This window comes from Manis pentadactyla, chromosome 11, assembly GCF_030020395.1.
Source record: "Manis pentadactyla isolate mManPen7 chromosome 11, mManPen7.hap1, whole genome shotgun sequence".
In the NCBI taxonomy this organism is placed as follows: Eukaryota; Metazoa; Chordata; class Mammalia; order Pholidota; family Manidae; genus Manis; species Manis pentadactyla.
The window spans coordinates 114,508,623-114,535,694 of NC_080029.1; the positions used below are offsets into that span (position 1 = coordinate 114,508,623).

General features: G+C 42.9%; 1 protein-coding gene across 1 annotated transcript in view; it reads left to right on the plus strand.

Moving 5' to 3' along the window:
* Positions 1-8,256: 8,256 nt before the first annotated feature.
* The window catches only part of MAP2K1 (mitogen-activated protein kinase kinase 1), an 81,584-nt gene continuing 62,768 nt past the window's right edge, over positions 8,257-27,072 (plus strand). The window contains exon 1 of the mRNA XM_036932276.2: positions 8,257-8,764. Within this exon, the coding sequence (XP_036788171.1) occupies positions 8,685-8,764 (80 nt within the window). The 5' untranslated portion in view covers positions 8,257-8,684. The remainder of the gene's footprint in view (positions 8,765-27,072) is intronic.

A 27,072-nucleotide genomic window follows, 5' to 3' on the forward strand; every position in this document is an offset into this window, starting at 1 on the left:
TATCCTTTGCAATGATAGCCAGAATAGTGGGTGTAGAATCAGTTTTTAAAAATTTTTTATTAAGGTATGGGTGATATACACTCTTATGAAGGTTTCACATGAAAAAACAATGTGGTTACTACATTTTCCCATATTATGAAGTCCTCACCCATACCCCAATGCAGTCCCTGTCCATCAGTGTAGCAAGATGCCACAGATCCACAGATCCACTATGTGCCTTCTCTGTGCTACACTGTTCTCCCCGTGACCCCCACAGCATGTGTACTAAACATAATACCCCAGAATCCCCCTCTCCCTCCCTCCCCGCCCACCCTCCCACACCCCTCCCCTTTGGTAACTACTAGTTCCTTCTTGGAGTCTGTGAGTCTGCTGCCATTTTGTTCCTTCAGTTTTGCTTCATTCTTGTACTCCACAAATGAGGGAAATCATTTGGCCTTTGTCTTTCTCTGCCTGGCTTATTTCACTGAGCATAATGTCCTCCAGCTCCATCCATGTTGTTGCAAATGGTAGGATTTGCTTCTTTCTTATGGCTGAATAGTATTCCATTGTGTATATGTACCACATCTTCTTTATCCATTCATCTACTGATGGACACTTCGGTTGCTTCCATATCTTGGCTATTGTAAAAAGTGCTGAGATAAACATAGGGGTGCATATGTCTTTTTGAATCTGAGAAGTTGTATTCTTTGGGTAAATTATAAGGAGTGGGATTCCAGGGTCAAATGGTATTTCTATTTTGAGCTTTTTGAGGAACCTCCATACTGCTTTCCACAATGGTTGAACTAATTTACATTCCCACCAGCAGTGTAGGAGGGTTCCCCTTTTTTCCACAACCTCGCCAACATTTGTTGTTGTTTGTCTTTTGGATGGTGGCCATCCTTACTGGTGTGAGGTGATATCTCATTGTGGTTTTAATTTGCATTTCTCTGATAACTAGCGATGTGGAGCATCTTTTCATGTGTCTGTTGGCCATCTGAATTTCTTCTTTGGAGAACTGTCTGTTCAGCTCCTCTGCACATTTTTTTAATTGGATTCTTTGCTTTTTGTTTGTTGAGGTGCATGAGCTCTTTATATATTTTGGATGTCAACCCTTTATCAGATCTGTCATTTATGAATATATTCTCCCATACTGTAGGATGCTTTTTGTTTTATTGATGGTGTCCTTTGCTGTACAGAAGCTTTTCAGCTTGATATAGTTCCACTTGTTCATTTTTGCTTTTGTTTCCCTTGCCTGGGGAGATACGTTCATGAAGAGGTTACTCATGTTTATGTCCAAGAGATTTTTGCCTATGTTTTTTTCTGAGAATTTTATTTTACTTTTGTGTATGGGGTTAGACAATGATCCAGATTCATTCTCTTATATGTAGCTGTCCAGTTTTGCCAACACCAGCTGTTGAAGAGGCTGTCATTTCCCCATTGTGTGTCCATGGCTCCTTTATCACATATTAATTGACCATACATGTTTGGGTTAATGTCTGGAGACTCTATTCTGTTCCACTGGTCTGTGGCTCTGTTCGTGTGGCAGTACCAAATTGTCTTGATTACTGTGGCTTTGTAGTAGAGCTTCAAGTTGGGTAGCAAGATCCTTCCCCCACTTTATTCTTCTTTCTCAGGATTACTTTGGCTATTCAGGGTCTTTTGTGGTTCCATATGAATTTTTGAACTATCTGTTCCAGTTCATTGAAGAATGCTGTTGGTAATTTGATAGGGATTGCATTGAATCTGTAGTTTGCTTTGGGCAGGATGGCCATTTTGATGATATTAATTTTTCCTAGCCAAGAGCATGGGATGGGTTTCCATTTGTTAGTGTCCTCTTTAATTTCTCTTAAGAGTGTCTTATAGTTTTCAGGGTATAGGTCTTTCACTTCTTTGGTTAGGTTTATTCCTAGGTATTTTATTCTTTTTGATGCAATTGTGAGTGGAATTGTTTTCCTGATTTCTCTTTCTGTTAGTTCATTGTTAGTGTATAGGAAAGCAACAGATTTCTGTGTATTAATTTTGTATCCTGCAACTTTGCTGAATTCTGATATTAGTTCTAGTAGTTTTGGAGTAGAGCCTTTAGGGTTTTTTATGTACAATATTATGTCATCTGCAAATAGTGACAGTTTGACTTCTTTACCAATCTGGATTCCTTGTATTTCTTTGTTTTGTCTAATTGCCGTGGCTAGATCCTCCAGTAGTATGTTGAATAACAGTGGGGAGAGTAGGCATCCCTGTCTTGTTCCCGATCTTAGAGGAAAAGCTTTCAGCTTCTTGCTGTTTAGTTTGATATTGACTGTGGGTTTATCATATATGCACTTTATTATGTTGAGGTGCTTGCCCTCTATACCCATTTTGTTGGGAGTTTTTATCATGAATGGATGTTGAATTTTGTTGAATGCTTTTTCAGCGTCTATGGAGATGATCATGTGGTTTTTGTCCTTCTTTTTTATTTATGTGCTTGATTATGTTGATGGATTTTCGAATGTTGTACCATCCTGCATCCCTGGGATGAATCCCACTTGGTCATGGTGTATGATCCTTTTGTTGTATTTTTGAATTCAGTTTGCTAATATTTTGTTGAGTAGTTTTGCATCTATGTTCATCAGGGATATTGGTCTGTATTTTTCTTTTTTGGTGGGGACTTTGCCTGGTTTTGGTATTAGAGTGATGCCTGTGGGGATGAGTTTGGAAGTATACCCTTCTCTTCCATTTTTTGGAAAACTTTAAGGAGAATGGGTATTATGTCTTCTCTGTGTGTCTGATAAAATTCCATGGTGAATCCATCTGGCCTGGAGGTTTTTCTCTTGGGTAGTTTTTTGATTACTGATTCAATTTCGTTGCTGGTAATTGGTGTGTTCAGGTTTTCTGTTTCTTCCTTGGTCAGCCTTGGAAGGTTGTATTTTTCTAGAAAGTTGTCCATTACTTCTAGATTATCCAGTTTGTTAGCATATAATTTTTCATAGTATTCTCTAATAATTCTTTGAATATCTGTGGTGTCCGTAGTGATTTTTCCTTTCTCATTTCTGATTCTACATATGTGAGTAGACTGTCTTTTTTTCTTTATGAGTCTGGCTAGGAGGCTTACCTATTTTGTTTATTTTCTCAAAGAACCAGCTCTTGTTTTCATTTATTCTTTCTATTGTTTTATTCTTCTCAATTTTATTTATTTCTGCTCTAATCTTTATTAAGTCCCTCCTTCTATTGGCTTTGGGCCTCATTTGTTGTTCTTTTTCTAGTTTCATTAATTGTGAGTTTAAACTGCTTATATGTGATTGTTCTTCTTGATGAAGTAGGTCTGCATTACAATATATTTTCCTCTTAGCACGGCCTTCTCTGCGTCCCACAGATTTTGTGGTGTTGCATTATTGTTGTCATTATCTACGTATGTTGCTTGATCTCTGTTTTTATTTGGTCATTGATCCATTGGTTATTTAGGAGCATGTTGTGAAGCCTCCATGTGTTTGTGGGATTTGTCATTTTCTTTGCATAATTTATTTCTAATTTCATAGCTTTGTGGTCTGAGAAACTGGTTGGTACAATTTCAGTCTTTTTGAATTTACTGAGATTCTCTTTGTTGCCTAGTATATGATCTATTCTTGAAAATGTTCCATGTGCACTTGAGGAGAATGTGTATTCTGTTGCTTTTGGGTGTAGAGTTCTGTAGGTGTCTGTTAGGTCCATGTGTTTTCTTGTGTTGTTCAGTACCTCTGCCTCCTTACTTATCTTCTGTCTAATTGATCTGTCCTTCAGAGTGAGTGGAGTGTTGAAGTCTCCTAGAATGAATGCATTGCATTCTATTTCTCCTTTTAATTCTGTTAGTATTTGTTTCACATATGTGGGTGCTCCTGTGTTGGGAGCAAGGATATTTATAATGGTTATATCTTCTTGTTGAATTGACCCCTTTATGATTATGTAATGTCCTTCTTTGTCTCCTTTTACTTTCTTTATTTTGAAGTCTATTTTGTCTGATAAAAGTACTGCAACTCCTGCTTTTTTTCTCTCTGTTAGTTGCATGAAATATCTTTTTCCATCCCTTGACTTTTAGTCTGTGTATATCTTTAAGTTTAAGGTGAGTCTCTTGTAAGCAGCATATAGATGGGTCTTGTTTTTTTATCCATTCAGTGACTCTATGTTTTTTGATTGGTGCACTCAGACCATTTACATTTAGGGTGATTATCGATAGGTATGTACTTATTGCCATTGCAGGCTTTAGATTCGTGGTTACCAAAGGTTCAAGGTTAACTTCCTTAGTATCTAAGAGTCTAACTTAACTCACTTAATATGCTATTACAAATGCAATCTAAAAGTACTTTTCTTTTTCTTTTCCTTTTTCTTCCTCTTCCATTCTTTATATATTAGTTATCATATTCTGTATTATTTTTCTATCCCTGGATTGACTTTGGGGATAGTTAATTTAATTTTGCATTTGCTTAATAATTAGCTGTTCTACTTTCTTTACTGTGGTTTTATTATCTCTGGTGACAGCTATTCAACCTTAGGAGCACTTCCATCTATAGCAGTCCCTCCAAAATAGACTGTAGAGATGGTTTGTGGGAAGCAAATTCTCTCAGCTTTTGCTTATCTGGAAATTGTTTAATCCCTCCTTCAAATTTAAATGATAATCTTGCCAGATAAGTAATCTTGGTTCCAGGCCCTTCTGCTTTATGGCATTAAATACATCATGCCACTCCCTTCTGGCCTGTAAGGTTTCTTCTGAGAAGTCTGATGTTAGCCTGATGGGCTTTCCTTTGTATGTGATCTTATTTCTGTCTCTGGCTGCTTTTAACAGTCTGTCCTTATCCTTGATCTTTGCCAGTTTTATAACTATATGTCTTGGTGTTGTCTTCCTTGGGTCCCTTGTGTTGGGAGATCTGTGGATCTCCGTGGCCTGAGAGACCATCTCCTTCCCCAGATTGGGGACGTTTTCAGCAATTACCTCCTCAAAGACACTTTCTATCCCTTTCCCTCTCTTCTTCTTCTTCTGGTATCCCTATAATGTGAATATTGTTCCATTTGGATTGGTCACACAATTCTCTCAATATTCTTTCATTCTTAGAGATCCTGTTTTGTCTCTGTGCCTCAGCTTCTTTGTATTCCTCTTCTCTGGTTTCTATTTCATTTATCATCTCCTCCACTGTATCCAACCTGCTTTTAATACCCTCCATCCTGCTCTTCAATGATTGGATCTCCGACCGGAATTCATTCTTGAGTTCTTGGATATCTTTCTGTACCTCCGTTAGCATGTTGATGATTTTTATTTTGAACTCCCTTTCAGGAAGAGTCATAAGATCCATGTCATTTAAATCTTTCTCCAGAGTTATATTAATTTTACTTTGGACCAGATTCCACTGGCACTTCATATTTGTATATGGAGCCCTCTGGTGTCCAGAAGCTCTACTCTCTGGAGCTGCTCAGCCCCTGAAGCAATGTTGGGGGTCACAGGGAAATGGTATTGGTGCCTGGGGGGGGGAGGATAGAGCTGTTTCTTGCTTCCCAGCTGCTGTGCCTGTCTCCACTGCCTGAACCAGTGGGCCAACCCACAGGTATAAGCTTTTGTCCCAGAGCAGCCGGATATGTATCCCTACTTTCTACAAGTGGCTGGAATCTCAGTCTCCCCAGGAATTCTGTGTGTATTAGTCTTCCAACCCCATAATCATGCGAGTATCATGAAAGCACCATGAAATGTAGGTTTGTGCTCCCAGCGCAGATCTCCGGAGTTAGGTATTCAGCAGTCCCAGGCCTCCACTCCCTCCCTGCTCCGTTTCTCTTCCTCCTGCCAGTGAGCTGGGGTGGGGGAAGGGCTTGGGTCCTGCTGGGTCACAGCTCTGGTGCGTTACTGCGTTCGCTGAGGTCTGCTCTTTTCTCCAGGTGTATGCGGTCTGGCGCCGTCCTCTTTCCTGTTGCTCTCTCAGGATCAGTTGCACCAACTGTATTTTTGAATTGTATGCAGTTTTATGAGGCGGCCTCTGTCTCATGTCTCATGCCGCCATCTTTGTTTTTTTTAATTGTAGCAAAATATACATGAAATTTACCATTTTTACTTTTTTGAAGTGTACAGTTTAGTCACATTAAGTACTCACATTATGGTTTTAATTTGTATTTTTCTGACAACTAAGAAAGGTCAGCATCTTTCATGATTATTGACCATTTGCGTATCTTGTTTTATTAAGTGCCTATTCAAGTCTCTTGTGAGTTTTTCTATTGGATTGTTTGTCTTTTTCTTAATATGTAGTAGTTTTTATATATTACAGATATAAGTTCTAATATATGTGTTGAAAATGTCCTTTTATCCTTTTTGAAGGTCAGAGGCGATTAACATTGAAATCCAATTCATCAGATTTTCCCATTATGATTTGTATTTTTTTTGTTTTAAGAAACCTCTGCCTATGCTAATGCCATAAACATATTCTCCAATATTTTCTTATAAAAGTTTTATGTAGTTCTATAATCCATCTAGAGTTGATTTGTTATCTATGGTGTGATGTAGGGGCCAAGCCATTTTTTTCTCCATATGGATATTCAACTGACCTAGCACCATTTACATAAAAGGCTATCCTTTCCCCCAGTGCACTGTATTGTAATTTTTGTCATAAAATGGGTTATCAAATACGCATAGATTTATTTCCAAACTCTTTATTCTACCCCATTGGTCTGTTTGCCTCTCCTTGTGCCAGTGGAATACTGTCTTAAGTAATCTTAGATGGATCTTGGTATTTGATAGTGTAAATCCTCCAGCTTTGTTCTTCAAGATTGTCTTGGCTATTTTATTTTCCCCCTTTAATTTCCTTGTTGTTGTTATTATTTTACTAACAGCTTTATTAAGAGGCAATTCATGTGCCATATGATTCACTCATTTAAAATGTATAATTCAATGGTTTTAATAAATTTATAGAGATGTACAACTATAACTTTTAGGACATCTTCATTATTTTATAAAGAAACCCCATACCCATTAGGTATTATCTGACTAACTTGTTTACTTGCCCCACCAAGCCTTAAGCAATGACTCATCTATTTTCTGTCTGTATAGAGTTGCCTATTTTGAACATTTCATATAAATGGAATTGTAAATATGTGGTCTTTTTTTACTTCTTTCACATAGCATGTTTTCAGGGTTCATCCAGTCAGCACTTCATTCCTTTTTATGGCTGAGTAATATTCCATTGCATGGCTATGCTACATTTTATTTATCCATTCATCAGTTGATGGACATTTGGGGTGTTTCCATTCTTTGGCTATTATGAATAATGCAGCCATTAACATTTGTACACAAGTTTTGTGTAGATATATGTTTTTCATTTCCCTTGAGTATATAGTTAGGATTGGAATTGCTATGTCACACTTAACTTGAAGAACTGCCAGCCTATTTTCTAAAGTGTCTGCACTATTTTACATTCCTATGTTAATGTTTAACAAAAAGAATTTTTAGATGTTTTAATTGAACAAGCTATATACATAAAAAATTCAAACAGTACCAAGGGCTACAAAATGAGAAAGGTACCTTTCTTTCTCTATTGCAGACAGCTGGGCAGATTACACCCTGCTCTAGACCACCAGGTGCAGATGTTTACTTTTTTCTGCACATCTAACGCCTTTCAGACTGAATACTTAGGAAGGGCAAAAAGGGGAAGAGAAGGACTGAATGTGTGTAGGTATTGTGCCTCTTGCGTTAAACTCTTTCCTCTTATTTCTTCAAGTTTCATATAATTGGAATTATTAGGTGAAAGGGTTTTTTTAAAGCTTTAAAAAATATTACCAATTTGCCCCAAAAAAGGTTGCCCCACTTTACAATCTCTTGTGTATTACAGTTACATATATATTTATGACATACGTATCTGACAGTTCGGCTCAAGGAGTCTCTTGACAAGTTTTCTACTCCCTTACACTTCCTCTCCTCTAGAAAGGAAGGGGGGGTCCTTCTCCTTATTAATTTTATTATTTCATCTCCGTCCACGTGACCGGCCCGGGGCGTCGCTAGTCTTCGCAGAGGAGGAGAACGCGCGGCACCTGGCCGGTCAAGCCCACCTCGCCCCTAGCTGCGGAGAACAGGACGCATGGCCTCTCTTCCTGATGGGCCCACCAAAGAGCGTCGCAGCAGCAGAGGGCACTGTGGAGCCAGCAGCGGACTCCGCCCCTAAGGCAGCGCCCTCGCCCCGTGACGTATTTCCGCGTCATCTGCCGCCGAGGCGTGCTCCCATTGGCTGTCTGGGAGGTAATAGGGGCGGAGCCGAATGGCTGGAGAACGTCGCTGCCCCGGTAGGGGGCGAGGCTTCCCCTTTCGCCCCTCCCTGCTCCTCCGGTCGCTCCCTGGGACGACTACGCTGAGTGGCTGGGAACGCGGCGACGGCGGCGGTTGCACTTTCCCACTGCATCCCCAGCTGGGTTCTGGTGCGCGCCCGGTGGGGCCGCTCGTGCCCGAGAGGCTGGTTGACTGAGGAAGAGAGGGAGGGATTCCCAGGCTGCCGCGCTACGCCGGGAAGCCTTTCGGTTTTCCGCGAGCCGAGCCCTAAGCAAGTGGTTCCCCGAGACCTCCACCGGCCCCTCGGCGCTGACGGGACCGCGCGGAGCGCGCCCCGCGAAGACAGCTCCCGGGCCCGCGGCCCCGACTCGGCCCTGCACGGCTGGCTCGGGGCAGCGCGGAGGGAGGAAGCAAAAGGGGCCGCTCTCTCCTCGGAGTTGGAAGAGCCTTCCCTGGGTCCAAAATGCCTAAGAAGAAGCCGACGCCCATCCAGCTGAACCCGGCCCCCGACGGCTCCGCGGTCAACGGGACCAGCTCGGCGGAGTAAGTCTGGGGTGGGTGGCGAGCGCCAGGGCCAGGCTGGGGAGGCCCCCGCCGGGGCGCACGAGCGGAGTCGGCTGTGCGCGGCACGCGGAGCTCCGCTCGGGTTCGTCACGTACGTCTTGGGCTGGCGGGGCGAGAAACTCCGGCCGCCGAGGTATCGGTGACTAAGCACTGATTGTTCTCCTGACTAGACAAGTCAGTGGACCCAGAGAGTCTCGTTTTCCCCCCCGACCCTTTTAGTCATTCATCCCTGGCCACTGGGCATTCCGCTTCTTCCCCCCAAATAACTGGTTCATCGCGTGCCACTCCTCAGCTGTTTTCTCCACATCCCTTGGGATTCTGGCCTGTGGGAAGAAGGGAGCAAATGTCTTGCAAAGAATTAAAATCGCGTCTGTGTCTTTGAGACCGGCCTAGGCTGTGGAGTTGGGACCAGCGAGCAGTATCACCTTAGTGCCTGACACCTGTGGGCGGGCTGCCTGGCAGCTGATGGGGTGGCGGGTGTACACGCGTATCCCCATGGCTTTCCCCTTGCCGATGTTGGGGCTCCCTGTCCTTGGCCTTCTTCATGGAAACTCTCTTGACTGTAAGGGAGCGACTTCATCTGACTATGTATTCATTAACAGGTCACTGCTCACCACTGACTTCCCTGGCTTTCCTTATTTGACCGTGAGCCCTAAACTCCTGACTTGAGACATGAACACCATGGCCGTGGAAGCCATACACAAGGTGCTCCATTTTTGCAGCTTTCAGTGTTGCTCACAGACCACTTTATTTCATTAAATAACAATGAAGCTATTTTATGGGTGTTTCTGAGCTCCCACAACTCTTGCATCCTGAGTAAGGGACAAGATTGTATGAAGGAGGGAGAGCGGGCTTGGTAGAGAAATAACCAGAAAAGATTTGGTTCTTAATCTTTTACCTGCCTACTGGAGTCTTTAGGAAGCTAGCTGATGAAATGTAGAGTAGGCCCACCTCTTCTACCCTTCATGATTTCTGTAATCTTCCTTTCTATCTCTAGATTTGAATAGCCCGCGGACCTATTTGCTTGGTGACTCTGTCCATCCCTGTAGTGATCACAAGGCTGGTGGTGGTGGACCTGTGGTGTGAGCTCAGCCAGGTTCCTCACACCTGCTCTCAACAAACCCTTTCACTACTGTAGCGTTCTGTTTTTCATGATGCTGACTTGTGCAGGTCAGTGGATTGATTTGTATCCATCAGTTCAGGTTTACTGTACAGATTTTTATCCCCTTAAAACAGACTGAAAGCCCCTGAAGGCAGGGCAGGATGAGTTTTGATCACAGCGTATACTGGCAGAATGTTGTGGCCTGATCATTCCGCTCCTTTTTGATTTGGAGGAAGGTAAATGAGTGGAAGTACCTATTGTCATTCTGGCTATTGTGATTCCAGAACTGTATTCTTGCAAAGTGGAGGGATTTCATTAAAAGAAAACACTAACAGGGAAGAAAAGAAGAAACTTCTCTGGAGTTGGCAGCAGAAGAATTTGGGTGGGACTGGGAGATTCTTAGTAGTGGATAAGAGGTCGAACTCAAGTCCGGCTAAGGTTGAAGCTTGGCACTGTTATTTGTGGTTTTGTGACCTGGGACAAGTCTCTCAGTCTCTCTAAGGCTTAGGTTTAGTTTTTTCATCTGTGAAATGGGACTAACGAGAGAACGTAAGAGTCGTGAAGACTAAATGATCTAATACACAGTAAACCTTCAATAAATATTAGCTGCTGATATCTCGTAGAGGGTAAATGTTGAGAAAGCTGAAGCAAACTGGAAGGTAATTTCTATTCTTGGTGGTGGATATGTGTGTTAAGGTGGCTTTGCTTCTGGATAAACAACTTTCCCTTGCTTTTTTCTGTGCTATCCGCATCTACCTCCATGACTCATTGCTGTGTTACAATAGGAGGCATCTTTGTGTAGGCTGGTTGAGACAAACGGGGGACTGTTCCCCTGCATTTCCTGGAGCTACTGGGGGAAGCTGGATATATCCTCATCTCTCACCTCTGAAAGTGTTTCTCAAGCAAAGCTGCTGTTCTGATTTTTGTGATTAGACCTGAGCACAATTCTGAATATAATATCATACAGTATAAACTGAAGAAAAAATCCATTGACAGTAAAGAACTAAATTGGCAAGGTTGCTTCTCCTCTGTGGCTCCCTGGCACCTTGGGATTTACCTGAGTACCCATTCCGATGGAGCTGGGTTATATGGGACCAGACATTTATGCAAGTTTTGGGGTTCTGGAAGAAAAAGAATACAAAAATATTTCTTGTGCAAGTTTTGCAAAATCATATGAGCATATTGTGTTAGAATGAGAAAAATTGGAAATAAGATTGTATCATTCCCTGTTTAAAATGTTTTCATGGTTCCATTGAAGTTCGTATAAAATCCAGACTCCTTATATTGGTCTATGAGATGGAGTTACTGCCTTCTGTAGCCCTCCCACACCCATCTCTTTAACCACATTTCCTGCTGGTCCTCTTTCACTTCCGCCATGGGATGGTCCATACTCCCTCCAGGACCTTGCATATGCTGTTCTTTTTGCCTGGAATGAATCATCCCTTCCTCTTCCCAGGCTAGGAAGGAAGTAGTCTTCACCTTTCTGCTTAAATGACATTTCTTCAGAGATATTCATAGACCACCTGATCGAAAGTAGTTCCCTCTTTCTCATGTCACCTGATTTAAAATTGCACTTGTTCACTGTCTGTAATTTTTATTAGGGTATTTTATATCTTTCTCTCTTCTGTACACCATAAACTATAAGCATAGGAATGCTTTTTTTTTTTGATTCATTGCTCTGTAAGTTCTACCTAGAATAATATAATACTTGACACTACTAAGTGCACAAAGATTTGTTGAGTGAATTAGTGAGTGAATGTAATTTATATTTGTACAATGTATTTAACCTTTTCTTTTTTCTTTTATTTTTCCCTTTACTCTCATTCCCGTCTCTGTTTCTTTTTCTTTCACAGGCACGCACTCACCCACTCTAGGATATTTAATAGTGGTCTTGTAGTTCCACCTATTTGTCAGGATATGTGTACCTTTGGGAGGTAGATAGTATTGTTTTGTGTGTTTCTGTGCTTAGAGTGCTGAATGTTACTGTCTAATTATTCAGCCTTAAAAAAGAAGATCCTTCCATTTTTGACAACATGGATGAACCTGAAGGACATTATGTTAAGTGAAATAAACCAGACACAAAGAAAAATACTTCTTGATCTCACTTGCATGTGGAATCAAAAAAGCCAAATACATAGAAGAAGAGAGTAGATAAGTGGTTACCAGGGGCAGCGAGGTGGGGAAACAAGGCTGGTCAAAGGGTACAAAGTTGCAGTTATGTAGGGTAATTCTAGTGGTCTGATGACTATAATCATGGTGACAATAATCAATATGCTGTATTGAATACTGGCAATTTGCTAAGAGTAGATCAGGTGCTCCCATCACACACAAAAGGGTAACTATGTGAGGAGATAGATATGCTAATTAGCCTGACAATAGTAGTCATTTCACTCTGCATACATATATCCAGTTATGTTGTACACCTTAAATATACTGTTTTTATTAAAAATGCTGTTGTGCTATAAATCTGCATTAGTTGGGTAGGCTAAGTTATGTTGAGGTGGTAATCACAAAAATCTCAGTAGTTTGATACCCTTGCAGGTCAGTAGAAGGGTCTGTTAATTGGATTCCATCAGGGATCTGGGCTGATGGAGGCACCGTTTCTGAAATATACTTATGTGAGAAGGGAATTTGTGAACCACATCCTGCCTATTAAAATTTCTGTCCAGAAATGACGCAACTCACTTTTGCTCTCATTCCTTTGGCCAAGGCAAATCACAGGGCCACAGTGATCTTGCAAGGGGGTGGGCCTTCTTGGAAGGAGGAGAACCAAGATTATTCAAACTGAAGCAATGAACACCCACAACTTTTATTTGTTTATTTTATTTTTTTAACCAAATACCATGTTTCTGAGTTCTATGATGCTATATGTGCACCTAGTTTATTATTTCTCTTGGTGCGTGTACCACATTCCACTTATTATTCCTTATTATTAGCATTAGACAACTTTGTTGTTTCCGGTCTCTTGCTGCCTCAAACGTGCATCCATGACCATCCTTGTATACAGCTCCCTTCGTGAGAGTTCACTGGGGAATGTACTCAAAATGGGGATTGCTGGGTTTTAGGGTACCTTGCCTTTCCTGCCATGATGAGGCACATAAGTGGTCTCTTTCTTTGGTTTTTAAAGAAACTTTCGGTCTCAGGGAAGCTTGAGCCCTGAGTAGAAGTTGCAGTAGCAATGCAGGGTACTTCCCAAGACTTCACTTTTTCTTTGTTTTAGGCAAGTCCTTTGTACTTTCTGACTTAGTTTCCTTATCTGGAGATGATAATGGTTTACAAAATCTTTACCCTAATGGCCTACAAGGCCCTACCTGATCATGTCCTTTGTTTTCTTCCACTGACCCCTTCACTCACACACTCTGGCCACACTGTTCTTTCTGCTTTTCCCCAGTGGTTGGAAATATTCCCAACTGCTTTTACATTTGCTTTTTCCTCTGCCTGGAATGCTCTTTTCTCAAATACCCACATGACATGCTTCCTCACTTCCTTCACATTTCTGCCCAGATGTCTCTTCACAGAGGCCATTCTTGATCCTTCTGTCTAATATAGTACTCTCTGTCGTCCTCTACCCCTTTATTTTGCCCTGTTTTTCTTCATAGCACTTATTGCTAACTTTGTATCGTATATAAGTATTTATCTGCCCTTCCCCTACCCCTGCTAAGATGTAAGTTTCATGAGTTGGGGGCTTGGCCTTGTTCCTTGCTCAGTGAGTAGAAACAGTATCTGGGCCTTAGTAGATCTCTGTAGATGCCTATTGATTAAATCATGGAATTGTTCTTACCTTGAAAGAGTATCAGGAAGAGTAAATAAGGTAACACATATAAAAACATTCTGAAGGACATAAGGTGCTGAATAAACAGGAGGTGCATTGCTTGGCCTTGGTGGCATCCACAGATTTTGGATTTGGGGCTGTTTCGGTGTAACCCTGAAACACTCAGACTGACTACATTCAGAGTATAGTTCATGGCGTCAGCAGTTCTGCCAGGTTTGTGAGCGACACAGTATTAGAGTAGGAAGGTCCTTAAGGAAGGTGACAGAGCGGCAGGTCGATGTGCTTTTTGGGAGTCTCTTACGGGGCTGGGCTGTGCCCCCTGGTCACTAGGAGCTTTTGAAGTGGTTTTAACTGACCAGTTCTGAACTGGGATGCTTCTACTAGTCTGCTGCTGTACTGATACTGATGCTGTCTTTTTAGAGCAGCTTCAGGGGAAAAGTGAGGCCAGTTGAAGCCCATACCCTTGGGAAGAGCTCTGCTGCTGTAGTAGACACAGAAATGGCAGAAGGATTCATAAAGGTGACTGAGCCCACGGCAAGTTGTGTGGGGCCCTTGTTTGAACATAACACTTGCAAAATTCTACTTTTACTTACTTATATATCTTTGAAAGAAAGAGAGGAAGCTTCAGGAGGGTAGCTGCTGGTCCTGCCTTATCTGTCTAGTTTGATTTTTCCCTCTTTCCTAATTCACCTGCTATGATCCACACCAATTAATGCCTTTACTGACCTCCCCTGCCCCAGTGTACTGCTCCTTACCTTTGCCTGGTCTCGCTCACATTGTTTCCATTGTCTGGAATGCCTTCCTCCACTTTTCGGTGTGATTTTATTTTTGGTTTGTATTTGCTGCCACACTTTAGCTCTGTGATGGTCGGGACCAGGTGTACTGATATATTTCCCCAGTATCTGGCACACTGCCTGGAATAAATGAGTGTCACCCATCTTTTAAGACCTAGCAAAAAGCTCATCTCCCATGAAGCCTTTTCTGAGTAACTGCCTGCTATTTGAGGACTTGGGTTCCAGACTTAAGTTATACCACTTCTGGATTGTTGCCTGTGGGCATGTCATTTTTTTGGGAAGGAAAGGACTCGTCTGGGTGTTGGAGGGAAGTCAGATACAGTGAGACAAGAGACCAAAGTCAAGAAAGCAAAGTAAGTTTTAATACACTCTTCATAGAGTAGCAGAGCGGGCCTGCCTAAGACAAGACAGGCAGGCGTGGATGCTCATTCTGAGGCTTCTTTTATGTGGTTTTGGCAGGGCAGAGAGGTCCTTGATTGACAGCAGTCAGCTCTCTAGGCTTGTTCTGATTGGTGAAATGGGGACAGGGGCTGTGCTGTGACTGTGCCTCTGATGTTTCTTATCTGGGGGGACCCTGGACATTTTCTGAGTCATTCTTGGACCCTGTGGCTTCATCTGATTAACTCTGAGTCATTTCTGGCTTTCTGGTTCTATTTGATCAACTCCCTTAGTCATCTCTGGGGGGCCCATTCTCCTTTCCATACCGCTCATTTCTGTCTTTCTGCCTAACAATTTAACTTCTGTGAGATTTGGTTTTCCTTATCAGTAAAATAAGGGTGATAGTGTAACAAACCTGTAAAGGAAGGAGGGCAGGTGAGCATGATTTGAAATAATGTATATGAAAACACTTAGTGATTACTGGAATGCTATACAAATGGGAAGTGTTATTAATGATGCCGGTTTTGATTTCTTCTCAGAAAGCAAACTTATCTTTTATTCTTAACACTTAATTGCAAATGTTGATAAATCCTGTTGATTTCGACATTATATATGCCGTCCATCTTTTACAGTCTAACCCAAACCTCCATCTGAGAAAGCCTTACAATCTAACTTCCTTTTTTTTTTTATTAAGGTATCATTGATGTACAATCTTTTTTTTAATTTTTATTTTGGTATCATTATACAATTACATGAGGAACATTATGTTTACTAGGCTCCCCCCTTCACCAAGTCCCCCCCACAAACCCCATTACAGTCACTGTCCATCAACATAGTAAGATACTGTAGAATCACTGCTTATCTTCTCTGTGTTGCACAGCCCTCCCCATGCCCCCCCCACGTTATACATGCTAATCATAATGCCCCCTTTCTTTTTCCCCACCCCTGTCCCTCCCTTCCCACCCATCTTCCCCAGTCCCGTGCCCTTTGGTAACTGTTAGTCCATTCTTGGGTTCTGTGATTCTGCTGCTGTTTTGTTCCTTCAGTATTTCCTTTGTTCTTATACTCTACATATGAGTGAAATCATTTGGTACTTGTCTTTCTCCACCTGGCTTATTTCACTGAGCATAATACCCTCTAGATCCATCCATGTTGCTGCAAAAGTAGGATTTCTTTTCTTTTTATGGCTGAATAATATTCCATTGTGTATATGTACCACATCTTCTTTATCCATTCATCTATTGATGGACACTTAGGTTGCTTCCATTTCTTGGCTATTGCAAATAGTGCTGCAATAAACATAGGGGTGCATCTGTCCTTTTCAAACTGGGCTGCTGCATTCTTAGGGTAAATTTCTAGAAGAAGAATTCCTGGGTCAAAAGGTATTTCTATTTTGAGCATTTTGAGGAACCTCCATACTACTTTCCACAATGGTTGAACTAATTTACATTCCCACCAGCTGTGTAGGAGGGTTCCCCTTTTTCCCACAACCTCGCCAACATTTGTTGTTGTTTGTCTTTTGGATGGTAGCCATCCTTACTGGTGTGAGGTGATATCTCATTGTGGTTTTAATTTGCATTTCTCTGATGACTAGCGATGTGGAGCATCTTTTCATGTGTCTGTTGGCCATCTGAATTTCTTTGGAGAACTGTCTGTTCAGCTCCTCTGCACATTTTTTAATTGGATTACTTGCTTTTTGTTTGTTGAGGTGTGTGACCTCTTTATGTATTTTGGATGTCAACCCTTTATCGGATCTGTCATTTATGAATATATTCTCCCATACTGTAGGATACCTTTTTGTTCTATTGATGGTGTTCTTTGCTGTACAGAAGGTTTTCAGCTTGATATAGTCCCACTTGTTCATTTTTGCTTTTGTTTCCCTTGCCTGGGGAGATATATGTTCATGAAGAAGTCGCTCATGTTTATGTCCAAGAGATTTTTGCCTATGTTTTTTTCTGAGAGTTTTATGGTATCATGACTTACATTGAGGTCTTTGATCCATTTCTAATTTACTTTTGTGTATGGGGTTAGACAATGATCCAGTTTCATTCTCTTACATATAGCTGTTCAGTTTTGCCAACACCAACTGTTGAAGAGACTGTCATTTCCCCATTGTATGTCCATGGCTCCTTTATCGTATATTAATTGACCATATATGTTTGGGTTAATGTCTGGAGACTCTATTCTGTTCGACTGGTCTGTGGCTCTGTTCTTGTGCCAGTACCAAACTGTCTTGATTACTGTGGCTTTGTCGTAGAGCTTGAAGTTGGGGAGCGAGATTCCCCCAACTTTTTCTTCCTTCTCAGGATTGCTTTGGCTCTTTGGGGTCTTTTGTGGTTCCATATGAAATTTTGAACTATCTGTTCCCGTTCGTTGAAGAATGCTATTGGTAATTTGATAGGGATTGCATTGAATCTGTAGTTTGCTTTGGGCAGGATGGCCATTTTGACAATATTAATTCTTCCTAGCCAAGAGCATGGGATGAGTTTCCATTTGTTAGTGTTCTCTTTAATTTCTCTTTAGAGTGTCTTACAGTTTTTGGGGTATAGGTTTTTCACTTCCTTGGTTTGGTTTGTTCCTAGATATTTTATTCTTTTTGATGCAATTGTGAATGGAATTGTTTTCCTGATTTCTCTTTCAATTAGTTCATTGTTAGTGTACAGGAAAGCCACAGATTTCTGTGTATTAATTTTGTATCCGGCAACTTTGCTGAATGATATACAATCTTATGAAGGTTTCACATGAACAATATTGTGTTTACTACATTCACCCATGAAAGGAAGGGAGCGACACACAGCAGCAATTCACCGGAGAATTCCGCTTTATTAGGGAAAGGTGCTGGGTTATATAGGAAGGGGCATGGGGTGATTGTGATGTCACTTCTACGGGGCTGGTGGCTATTGGCTAGGTGCTGGGATTAGGGGGGCGAGGGGTGATTGGGCTTCAGGTGGCGCCAGCGGGAACCGAGGACCCGGAAGAGAAGCAGGAGGTTCGCCATCTTATGGGTGGGGGCCCTTCGTTCCCCCCTTTCTCCTCTATGGGGTTGTGGACGTTGCTTTCTCTCTGACTGCTTCCTACTGAAGGGGGGTGGAGAACGGAGTGAGGGCTTGAGGACTGGGAGGAAAGGGTTGATAGGACTCCCCACAGTAAGGACGAGTAGATGTGGACTTCTTCAGGTTGGAAATCAATGAAGGTTCCCTGTAACCATAGGTCGAGGACTTGTTGATTCTAATGGTGCCAAGAGGATACGGGTGCCAGAAACCAGGCGTCTGCGGCCATTGTTTCTAGGAACAGTTTCCAGCGGAGAGAGGGGTCCATCTCAGCGTGTGGTGAGGAGGTTACGTGAGGGTGAGGGATCTTCTGTGGCTAAAAGCTGGTAGTTCCTGAGTAAAAGCTGGTTGAAAGTTTGCTTAGAGATTTTACCAACTTGGGATTTGATAAACTTTACAAGGCAAGAAGAGACAGGTGAGGAGAATGATTATTATAGGCCCTGCAATGGGCCAAAGCCAGGTAAGGAAGGGGTTTGTTAGTATTGAAGAGAATGGGTTGGAGGAGTAATACTGTGGGTACTGGGAGTTACCCATACAGTGAATGGCACAAGACCAGTAGGGCCATCCCCGTAGGTGTCTGGCCATCGCCTGCAACAGGCTTGTTTTTGGTCATAGAGGAGCAGAGCTAGGGAGAATAAAGGTAGCTGCTAGTGAACGCTTCGGTGGAGGGAGGAAAGTGGAGGTATAAAGGCTCGGAGCAGCCTTTCAGAGGGCAGTCTGATGTGGCAGTGAGGGCAGTAATATTTGTTTGATGCTGTGTGTAAGTCTGTCTGACTTTGAATCGCCATACAAAGGAGGCTGGGGTGGCGGGGAAGACAATAGGAATGAGGAAAAAAAGCAAGAGAGCAGTAAAGGAGGAAAAAGTCATGATTCGGGTATGGATGGCAAAGGGGGTGAACAGGATTTTGGAGGAAAGAGGACAGTAAGGTCAGGAGTCTGGAGGGAGGGAGAGTCTGTAAACTTTTGTAGGTTAAGAGATCCTTTAGGTGATGTGGGGACAGAATGGTAAAGGGAGGGCGCCCCGAATGTCAGTTTATGAGCTTCCTTCTGCAAGAGCTGTCCAGCGGCTAATGCCCGTAGGCAGGGGGCCCATCCCCGAACTGTGGGGTCTAATTGCTTGGAAAGATAAGCTACTGGGGCAAAGGATGGGCCATAATGTTGGCCTAGGACTCCTAGAGCTTGACTGGACCTCTCATGAATGTATAATGAGAAGGGTTTCAACAAATCAGGAAGATGGAGAGCTGGGGCTTCCACAAGGGCTCGACGGAGCTTAATGAAGGAGTGTCGGGGTGAGGAGGATAATGGTTCTTCAGGGGGGCCCTTGCTGAGGTCGTATAGGGGTCTTGCCAACAGGGAGAAGTTAGGGATCCATGCTCTAAAATACCCAGCCAGGCCTAGAAAGGAAAGGATTTCTGTCTTGGTTTTGGGAATGGGCAGGTCAGAGAGGAGCCGTTTTCTGTAAAAAATCTTGGGAGGAGGGGTCCAGAGGGATAGAAAAAAAAATGCATCGTTGAGATCTAGGACTGAGAAGTGGGAGGCTGAGGCAGGGATCTGCGATAAAAGGGTGTATGGATTTGGGACTAAGGGATGGATAGGGACGATGGCCATGTTGATGAGGCGAAGGTCTTGGATGAGGCGGAAAGATCCATTGGTTTTTTTAACAGCTAATATGGGGGTATTAAACGGGGAGTGAGTGGGTCTGAGGTAATTTTTGTTTAAAAGATCTTGAATGATGGGTTGGAGGCCTATGAGGGCTGAAGTGGTTAGGGGGTATTGGGCCTGACAGATATACTGAGAGGGGTCACGTAATTTGATAGAGGCAGGAGGACATAGAGCCACGGAGGGGTTTGTAATGTCCCAAACTCTGGGATTTACAGGGTGTATGAGGCGGAACTGGAGCTTTCATTGGGTAGAGGGGGGTCGTCGGCTATGAGGGCCATCAGAAAGGGGGTACTGGGGGCTGTGGGAGTGGATATAGTTATGGAAACATGGAGGAGAGAAAGGATGTCCCGTCCTAGTAAGGGGATGGGACACTGGGGCATAACCAGGAAGGAGTGGGAGAAAGGTATGGGATTGTCCTGGATTGTGCATAAAGGGGGGGTGTTTAATGGGAAAATCTGTTTACCTCCTACCCCGACTATAGGAGTAATGGCAGGCATGGTAGGGCCCCAGTATTCCTGCAAGACTGAGAAGGTGGCTCCTGTATCTAGGAGGAAGGAGATGGGGTGACCGTCTACTATTAAAGTAACCCTGGGCTCCTGTTTGGTGATGGAAATGGTCGGGCGAGAAGCCCCCGGGCCCCGTCAATCTTCTTCTGCCAGCCCCACTGTGGAGGGCTTAGGATGGGGGTTGTTCGTCCAGCCTCCCCTTCGGGTGGCTGGGCAGTCAGACCCCCAGTGGCCCTTTTTGTGGCATCTGGGGCATGGGGTGGTAGGAGATCTGGGGGAGGGGCACACCCTTGACCAATGTCCTTCTTGTGCACACTTGAAACAAGCTCCTGTGGGGGGCTTGTTTGTGGAGGGGCGCCCAGGTTGTGGTTTTATCAGCTGGGCCAACATTCGGAAATTGGCCTGATCAGCCTTTTGTTTACGGCGTTCTTTCTCCTCCTCCAGTTATGGAAGACTTTAAAGGCCACTGTTAGGATCTCAGTCTGTGGGGTAGCGGGGCCCTGTTCTAACTTTTTGAGTTTAGCTGTAATGTCGGGGTAGCTTTGAGCCACGAAGTATGTCATAAGGACGTGTCTCCCGTCAGGCGTTTCTGGGTCCAGGCTGGTAACTGTAACAGGGCTTGAGGGAGTCTGTCTAGGAACTCGGAGGGAGCTTCTGAAAATTGACTCTTTACGAGCTGCCTTTTTCAGACCTGCTATTAAGCAGCAGGCGAAGATATCTGGAGAGCGGAGACCCACGGCGGTGGGGGACTGAAGGGTTCTGGCTCAGTCTGTGGGGGAGAAACAGGTGATGGGGGCAAAGACGGAGGAGGCTCCTGGGACTTAGAGGGGGGCTGAAAGGCTCAGGCTTGATCTGCAGGGGGGTGAGGTGGGGGAGGAGATGGTGGTGGAGGAAGGGGGAGGGGCTGTTGTAGGAGAGGAGGGGGAGGGGAGTGAACGGGAGGCTTCTGCGGGGGAGACGGCTTGCAGGCTGGGAGAACTTGGGGGGAGGCGGGGGGAGGAGGCGGAAAGCCTCGGTACAGGGAATCTCCTTCCATTTTTTCAGGCGCTGGCGGTAGTTAAGGAGATCGCGAGTGATGTTAGGGTCAAGAGCTCCCCCTGCCGGCCATTGGTTGTTACTGTCTAGGGGGCATGTCGGCCAATCTTGGGAGCAGTATTTGCGGAGAAGTTTTGGTTTTATATCAGGCGTCAGGGAGAGGGTGGCTAGAAGCTTGAGCAGGCATTCAGGAGGTGAGCTTCCAGGGAGGGATGAGGAGGCTCCCATGGCTAAAGGACAGAGAAGGAGACACACAGGGGAAGACGAACGGAGACCCTCGGACTGGGAGCAGACGGCAAGGAGACCAAGGGCGTCCCCGACGATCCCTGGGGGTCTGCGGAAACTCGTATACGAGTCGGTTTCTTAGCAAGTGTGGGTCGTCACCCAGGCTTCTCTAGGAAGGCAGATGCCGGAGTCCGAGGAACCTGGTACTAGGAGTTTTCGGCGGAAGGAACGGGAAGGAGGGGGGCGGAAAAAGGGAGCGTTCTCATCCGCAAAGGAGTCACCTCGTTTATGGCTGTCGGAGGAGGGGCCTGGGGGTCCGCCGCAGCCGTGAAGGCCTGAGGCGGGGAGAGTTCCCTCCTCGTCCCCGAGCGTCAGGGCCTTGCCGGACGATCACGGTCAATGGCGCTGCGATAGCTCGGGGAAGAGCGGCCCGCTCCGGGGAAAACTTACCCAAAGGCCAGAGAGGAGTGGTGAGTGTGAGGAGCCAGCGCCGGGAAAAGAGGACGAGGGCAAGCTGCTGCTGGTGTCGGGGGAAGACGGGGCCCAGTTGGGGTGTCCCATCTCCCGGGTTTCGGCACCAATGAAAGGAAAGGAGCGACACACAGCAGCAATTCACCGGAGAATTCCGCTTTATTAGGGAAAGGTGCTGGGTTATATAGGAAGGGGCATGGGGTGATTGTGGTGTCACTTCTACGGGGCTGGTGGCTATTGGCTAGGTGCTGGGATTAGGGGGGCGAGGGGTGATTGGGCTTCAGGTGGCGCTGGCGGGAACCGAGGACCTGGAAGAGAAGCAGGAATTTCGCTATCTTATGGGTGGGGGCCCTTCAACCCATATTATCAAGTCTCCCACATGCAGCCCAATGCAGTCACTGTCCATCAGCATAGTAAGATGCTACAGAGTCACTACTTGTCTTCTCTGTGCTATACTGCCTTCCCCGTGGCACTACAGTATGTGTGCTAATTATAATACCCCTTAATGCCCTTCTCCCTCCATCCTCTCCCACCCTCCCCTACCCCTTCCCTTTGGTAACTGCTAGTCCCTTCTTGGAGTCTGTGAGTCTGCTGCTGTTTTGTTCCTTGAGTTTCGCTTCATTGTGATACTCCACAAATGAGTGAAATCATTTGGTACTTGTCTTTCTCTACCTGACTTATTTCACTGAGAGTAATACCCTCCAGCTCCATCCATTTTGTCCTTTTGAAAGCAAAAACAGGGAGAAAGGAACAAGTTAAAAGACATTAGGAGGAAACAGTCAGAGAAATCCAGTATGTGAAACATAGTCTCTAAGACAGCTGACCTGCTGTCTTTAAGAAGTCAATATCACAGGGAAAATAGGGGGAAATGGTGCACTTCTAGAATAAAGAGACTAAGGAGACATGCCAACCAAGTGTAATGCATGAACCTTGATTGGGTACTGAATTAAAAAGATGAAATAGCTATAAAGTACATTCTTGCATGTTTTGCCAATGGGTTTTAGCCATGGGCAAGTTCATTCTTGATTCAGTGAGACTGAAAAATGACAGTGGAATGTTCATGGGGGTGAAAGAGTTTATACCTAAAACTAACTTTATTCCCACAGTGGCAGGTCAAGCACTAGAATCCTATTCACTCAGAGTGAGTCTGCATGCAGCAAGTGGTCTCTGCCTCTGGGTCTCTCCACTGCTGTAGCCGTCTCAGTCTCTGTCCTGGGTGCTGCCACCACTCCAGTCTCTGCAACCCTGCAGCCGTGCAGCAGCCCAGAGCACTGGGCAGAGTTCTTTATATAGAGTCAAAAATAACATACTGTCCACATGTAGTGAATAAGCCAGCCAGGGTCAGGTGAGAATCCTGACCATAGGAACTTCCATGTTCTCTACATTGGGACAATTAGGGAAATTTGAATGGAGAATTATTATTAATTTTTTAGGTGTAATATTATGATTATGTAGGAGAATGTTATAATGATGCATGAAACTTTGAAATGGTTAAGAAAAAATACACATTTGCACATAATGAATAAAGCAAATGGGGCAAAATGTTCATAGTTGTTTAGCTGGTTAGTTAATGACTTTCACTGGTTTACTTTCATTTTTATGTCTTTAAAATTCATAATAGGTTTTTAAAAAGTACCCAGAGAACAAAACGATCCTGTCTTTATACCCTTTTTAGTGTTAACTCACATTTTCTCCCTCCCCTTTTGTACTTATGGCTTATATTATGTAATAAACACACATTAAATGTAATATCACTTTTAATTATTGGAATAAAGTTGATACATATTATTGGTTTCAGATGTACAACATAGTCACTCAATAATTATATACATTAATAGATACTTGCCACGATTAAGTGTGGTTACCCCCTATTACCATACCAAGATGCTATAATATTATTGGTTATATTTTCTGTATTGTACTTCTATTCCTGTGGCTAACTTATTTTACAACTTACCATTTGAACCTCTTTATCTTCTTCAGCTATTTCACCCAGCCCCCTGCAATATCATTTTTTATATCATAGTGCTTTCTTATTCACTAAATGTTCCTTATGTGTGTTTTTCTCTTTAATTTGATTATTAGGGAGCATACGTTTTTGGACCCCTGAGTCTACAACAGTGTTGATAGAGGAAATCATGTTGGTAGATTGGGTAAAGCAAAATAATGTTTCAATAAAACAACAAAAAACTTCTTTTCCACTATATAAATTGATAGTTATTTCCACCACGTACAGAAAACACAGGTCAAATAGTAGTGAATCTGACATGTTGAGAAACGAAAGTCAGAGAACCCACAGGCTGGAAAGCAGATGAGGTGAGCCTGAGAAGGAAGCTTAGGGACCCAGTTTTGTTTCTGTTGTTCCCTTCCAGAAGCTGCCAATTTTGAAATATCGTCCTAGTCTCTTACTGCCACTTGATTGTGTTTTTACCTTGTGTCCCATGTCCTGGTTCTGCTGCCTGAAAGCCCATGAGAGCTGTTTGGAGGCTCACGTATCTGTTTGCTAAGTTAACTCCTCTCAGGATGAATGGCGTTTTGTTTTAATATAGCCGGTGTTCTCTGAATCCTGTTGCATGGCTGACAGCTAAAAGCTCATCCTGCCTCTGATTTCTCTATTAGCTCCCAAGGGCATCCTGCTTTGATGTCAGCAAAGGACTCAGATTAAGAAGAGGTTACATGGGAGTTGAAGAAAAAAATGGGCAAGGGTGATGTGACCTCTTTTCCCCCACCCTGTCTTTGAATATTTGCCTGCTTAAGGACAACTTGAAAAAAATAATTGAATGTATAAACACCTTTCAAAGAAAGAACTTACAGACATTAAGTTTTCTGGTTTAACTTTTGTTTTTTCCATTTTATATATAGATAGATAGTTGTGATCACTTGATAAGTCTTGCCTTCCCCCCACTCCAGTTTTTACACATGGACATAATTCTCACGCTTGTCATTTATTTTTGGCTGAAAAGTAGAATTTGAAAAGGTGTGGCATCACAAATGAAACTTTGATTATTTAAGTGGCTTCCAGGTTTTTAATATTTATTGATACTCTTATGTTTTGAACCAATTTGCTTTGTTTTTAGATTAATTCATATACTGAATCAGAGGCAATGAACTATGTTACTGCTGTTAACATTAACAGATTATATTCCAAAAAAAGATAGAACCAGTTATATTTCAACTGTTTCCTCAAGCTTCAGGAAGTTTTTTTTACTTTACTGATTTTTCGATAGTTTAATAGGCAGTGCAAGGTGTCGTTTAAAAGCCAATCTGCCTTACTTTAATTGTTAGCCAGGCTGTACTTTTGAAATGGAATTATTTCTGTTTTTCATCAATTCAGTTTAAACTAATATTTATTAAGTGCTTACTGAATGTAACTCACTATGCTCCAAGCTATAGGTAAGTGAATAAGATAGTCTTAAGACCTTAAAATCTCGTATAGAGGAGGAGAGGAAGAGGTTGAATAAGATAGTCTTTTCCTCTGAAGACCTTAAAATCTCGTATAAGAGGAAGGAAACAAATGGCTGCAGGGTAAGAAAAGTGCCTCAAGAGCAGAGGTACAAAGAAAGTACTGTTGGAGCTCATTTGAGAGGAGGAACGCACTTCCAGTGGGGGAGATTAGGAGAGTCACCACGGAGGAGATGCCATTTAAGCTGGGTCTTGAAGGATGGCTAAGATTTCCATGGAAATGGGGGTGGGGTGGGGTGGGGAGTGCATGGCCGGAAGATAGCTCAGGATAAGCAACTTCGCAGAAGTGGGAAAGCCTGGGATGTGTGGACGAGCTGGCGAGTAGTTTGTGTGCTGGGTGCCGAGGTGCAGGTCGCAGGAGATGAAGCTGGAGGGGTAGGTGGGACGGTTTTGTGGTACTGTTGGACATTATGAAGAGTCACATGCAAACTTTTTTCTCCTCTGACCATTTTTAAATAGATATATCCAAATAGTTTCATATGCTTTGTATTTTATTTTATATTTTTTTGTTAGCTCATGTCTTATTAACCCACACACAATTGTTTGTCTTCTGGTTTGCTGAAGTGATAGGTCAGTGTACTGTGTATTTTAAAGTTTTATAAATTATCTGGCTACTACATTGTCTCATTGTGATGCTTTCCTTTTATGTATGTATTAAGAAAAAGCATTTTATCTTTAAAAGCATGTCTTTTGTATGAGATAGTCTTTTTAGTTTTGTTGTTAGTATTAGGCATCTATCTCTTCACGACTAGCAGGAGTGTGTGGCTTCATTTTCTTCTGCCCTTTTCTGTTATGTGGTTAACTTTTGTCCCATCTGGAATTAATGTGTTTGGTGTGAGGAATGGGTCTAAGTTAATTTTTCTCCACAGTGAGTTCTAGTATCTTACTGGAGTTTATTAAATATGATTTATTTATCTGTCTGTTGTATTGTTGGATTTACCTTTGATCTTTATGGTATTTTGATCTATTCTAAGCATTTCTTTTTAATTCACTCTTATGTAGTTTTGATAGCCTTTTTTTTATTTGGTAGGGTTAAAGAAAATTTTCAGTTTTCATGGGGTACATTTTCCTTTTTTTTGTCTCTTTATCTTATATCCTGTTTCTTCCTGTGTCTTGAGTTAATATTTAAAATGCCTAACATTTCAATGGTGTTGTGATTGAACATTTTTAATTCACATTTTCCATCTAGACCGTGGCTTGATTTGTATGAATTGTTTTTGTGCTGCAGCTTTGTTAAATTTATTTATGTCTAGTAACTTTTTGATTGAATATATGTGCAATTGCAGATTTACTAGTGTCATCTGCAAAACATATTTTTTTCCTGTCAACATTTTTTATATTTTATAGCTGTCTCATCTTGCACTGTGATCAATAGCAGTTCTTGTGTCTCAAGGGAATAGTATTAAGTATAGCAAGGCTTCCCAAGAACCTACTGGGCTGGGGACTTAAATGCTCTTTCCAAGGAGCCATGAAAATAGGAAGCAGCTGCCTTGCTTTGTAGATGCAGAGCCTGTTAGGGCTGGATGGGGCCCTATAGATCCTCTAACTCCGTACCTTCATTTTCGAGATGAGGAAACCAGACCCAGAGAGGAGAGGGAACTTGCTGGGAGTTCACACAGCTGTAGTGGAAGTAGGTGGTTGAGCTTTTATCCGATTCAGATTTTCATTTGGAATACTTACTTGGTTTGGGAACTTACAAATTGACCCAAAACTGAATTTTGGTAACTTCACTCAATATCCTAATTAAAAAAACAAACAAACCCTCTTTCCAGGTATATGAAGCCCTCAAAAAGGTACTTCTCTATTTTACCACTCTCCTTGGTGTTTAAG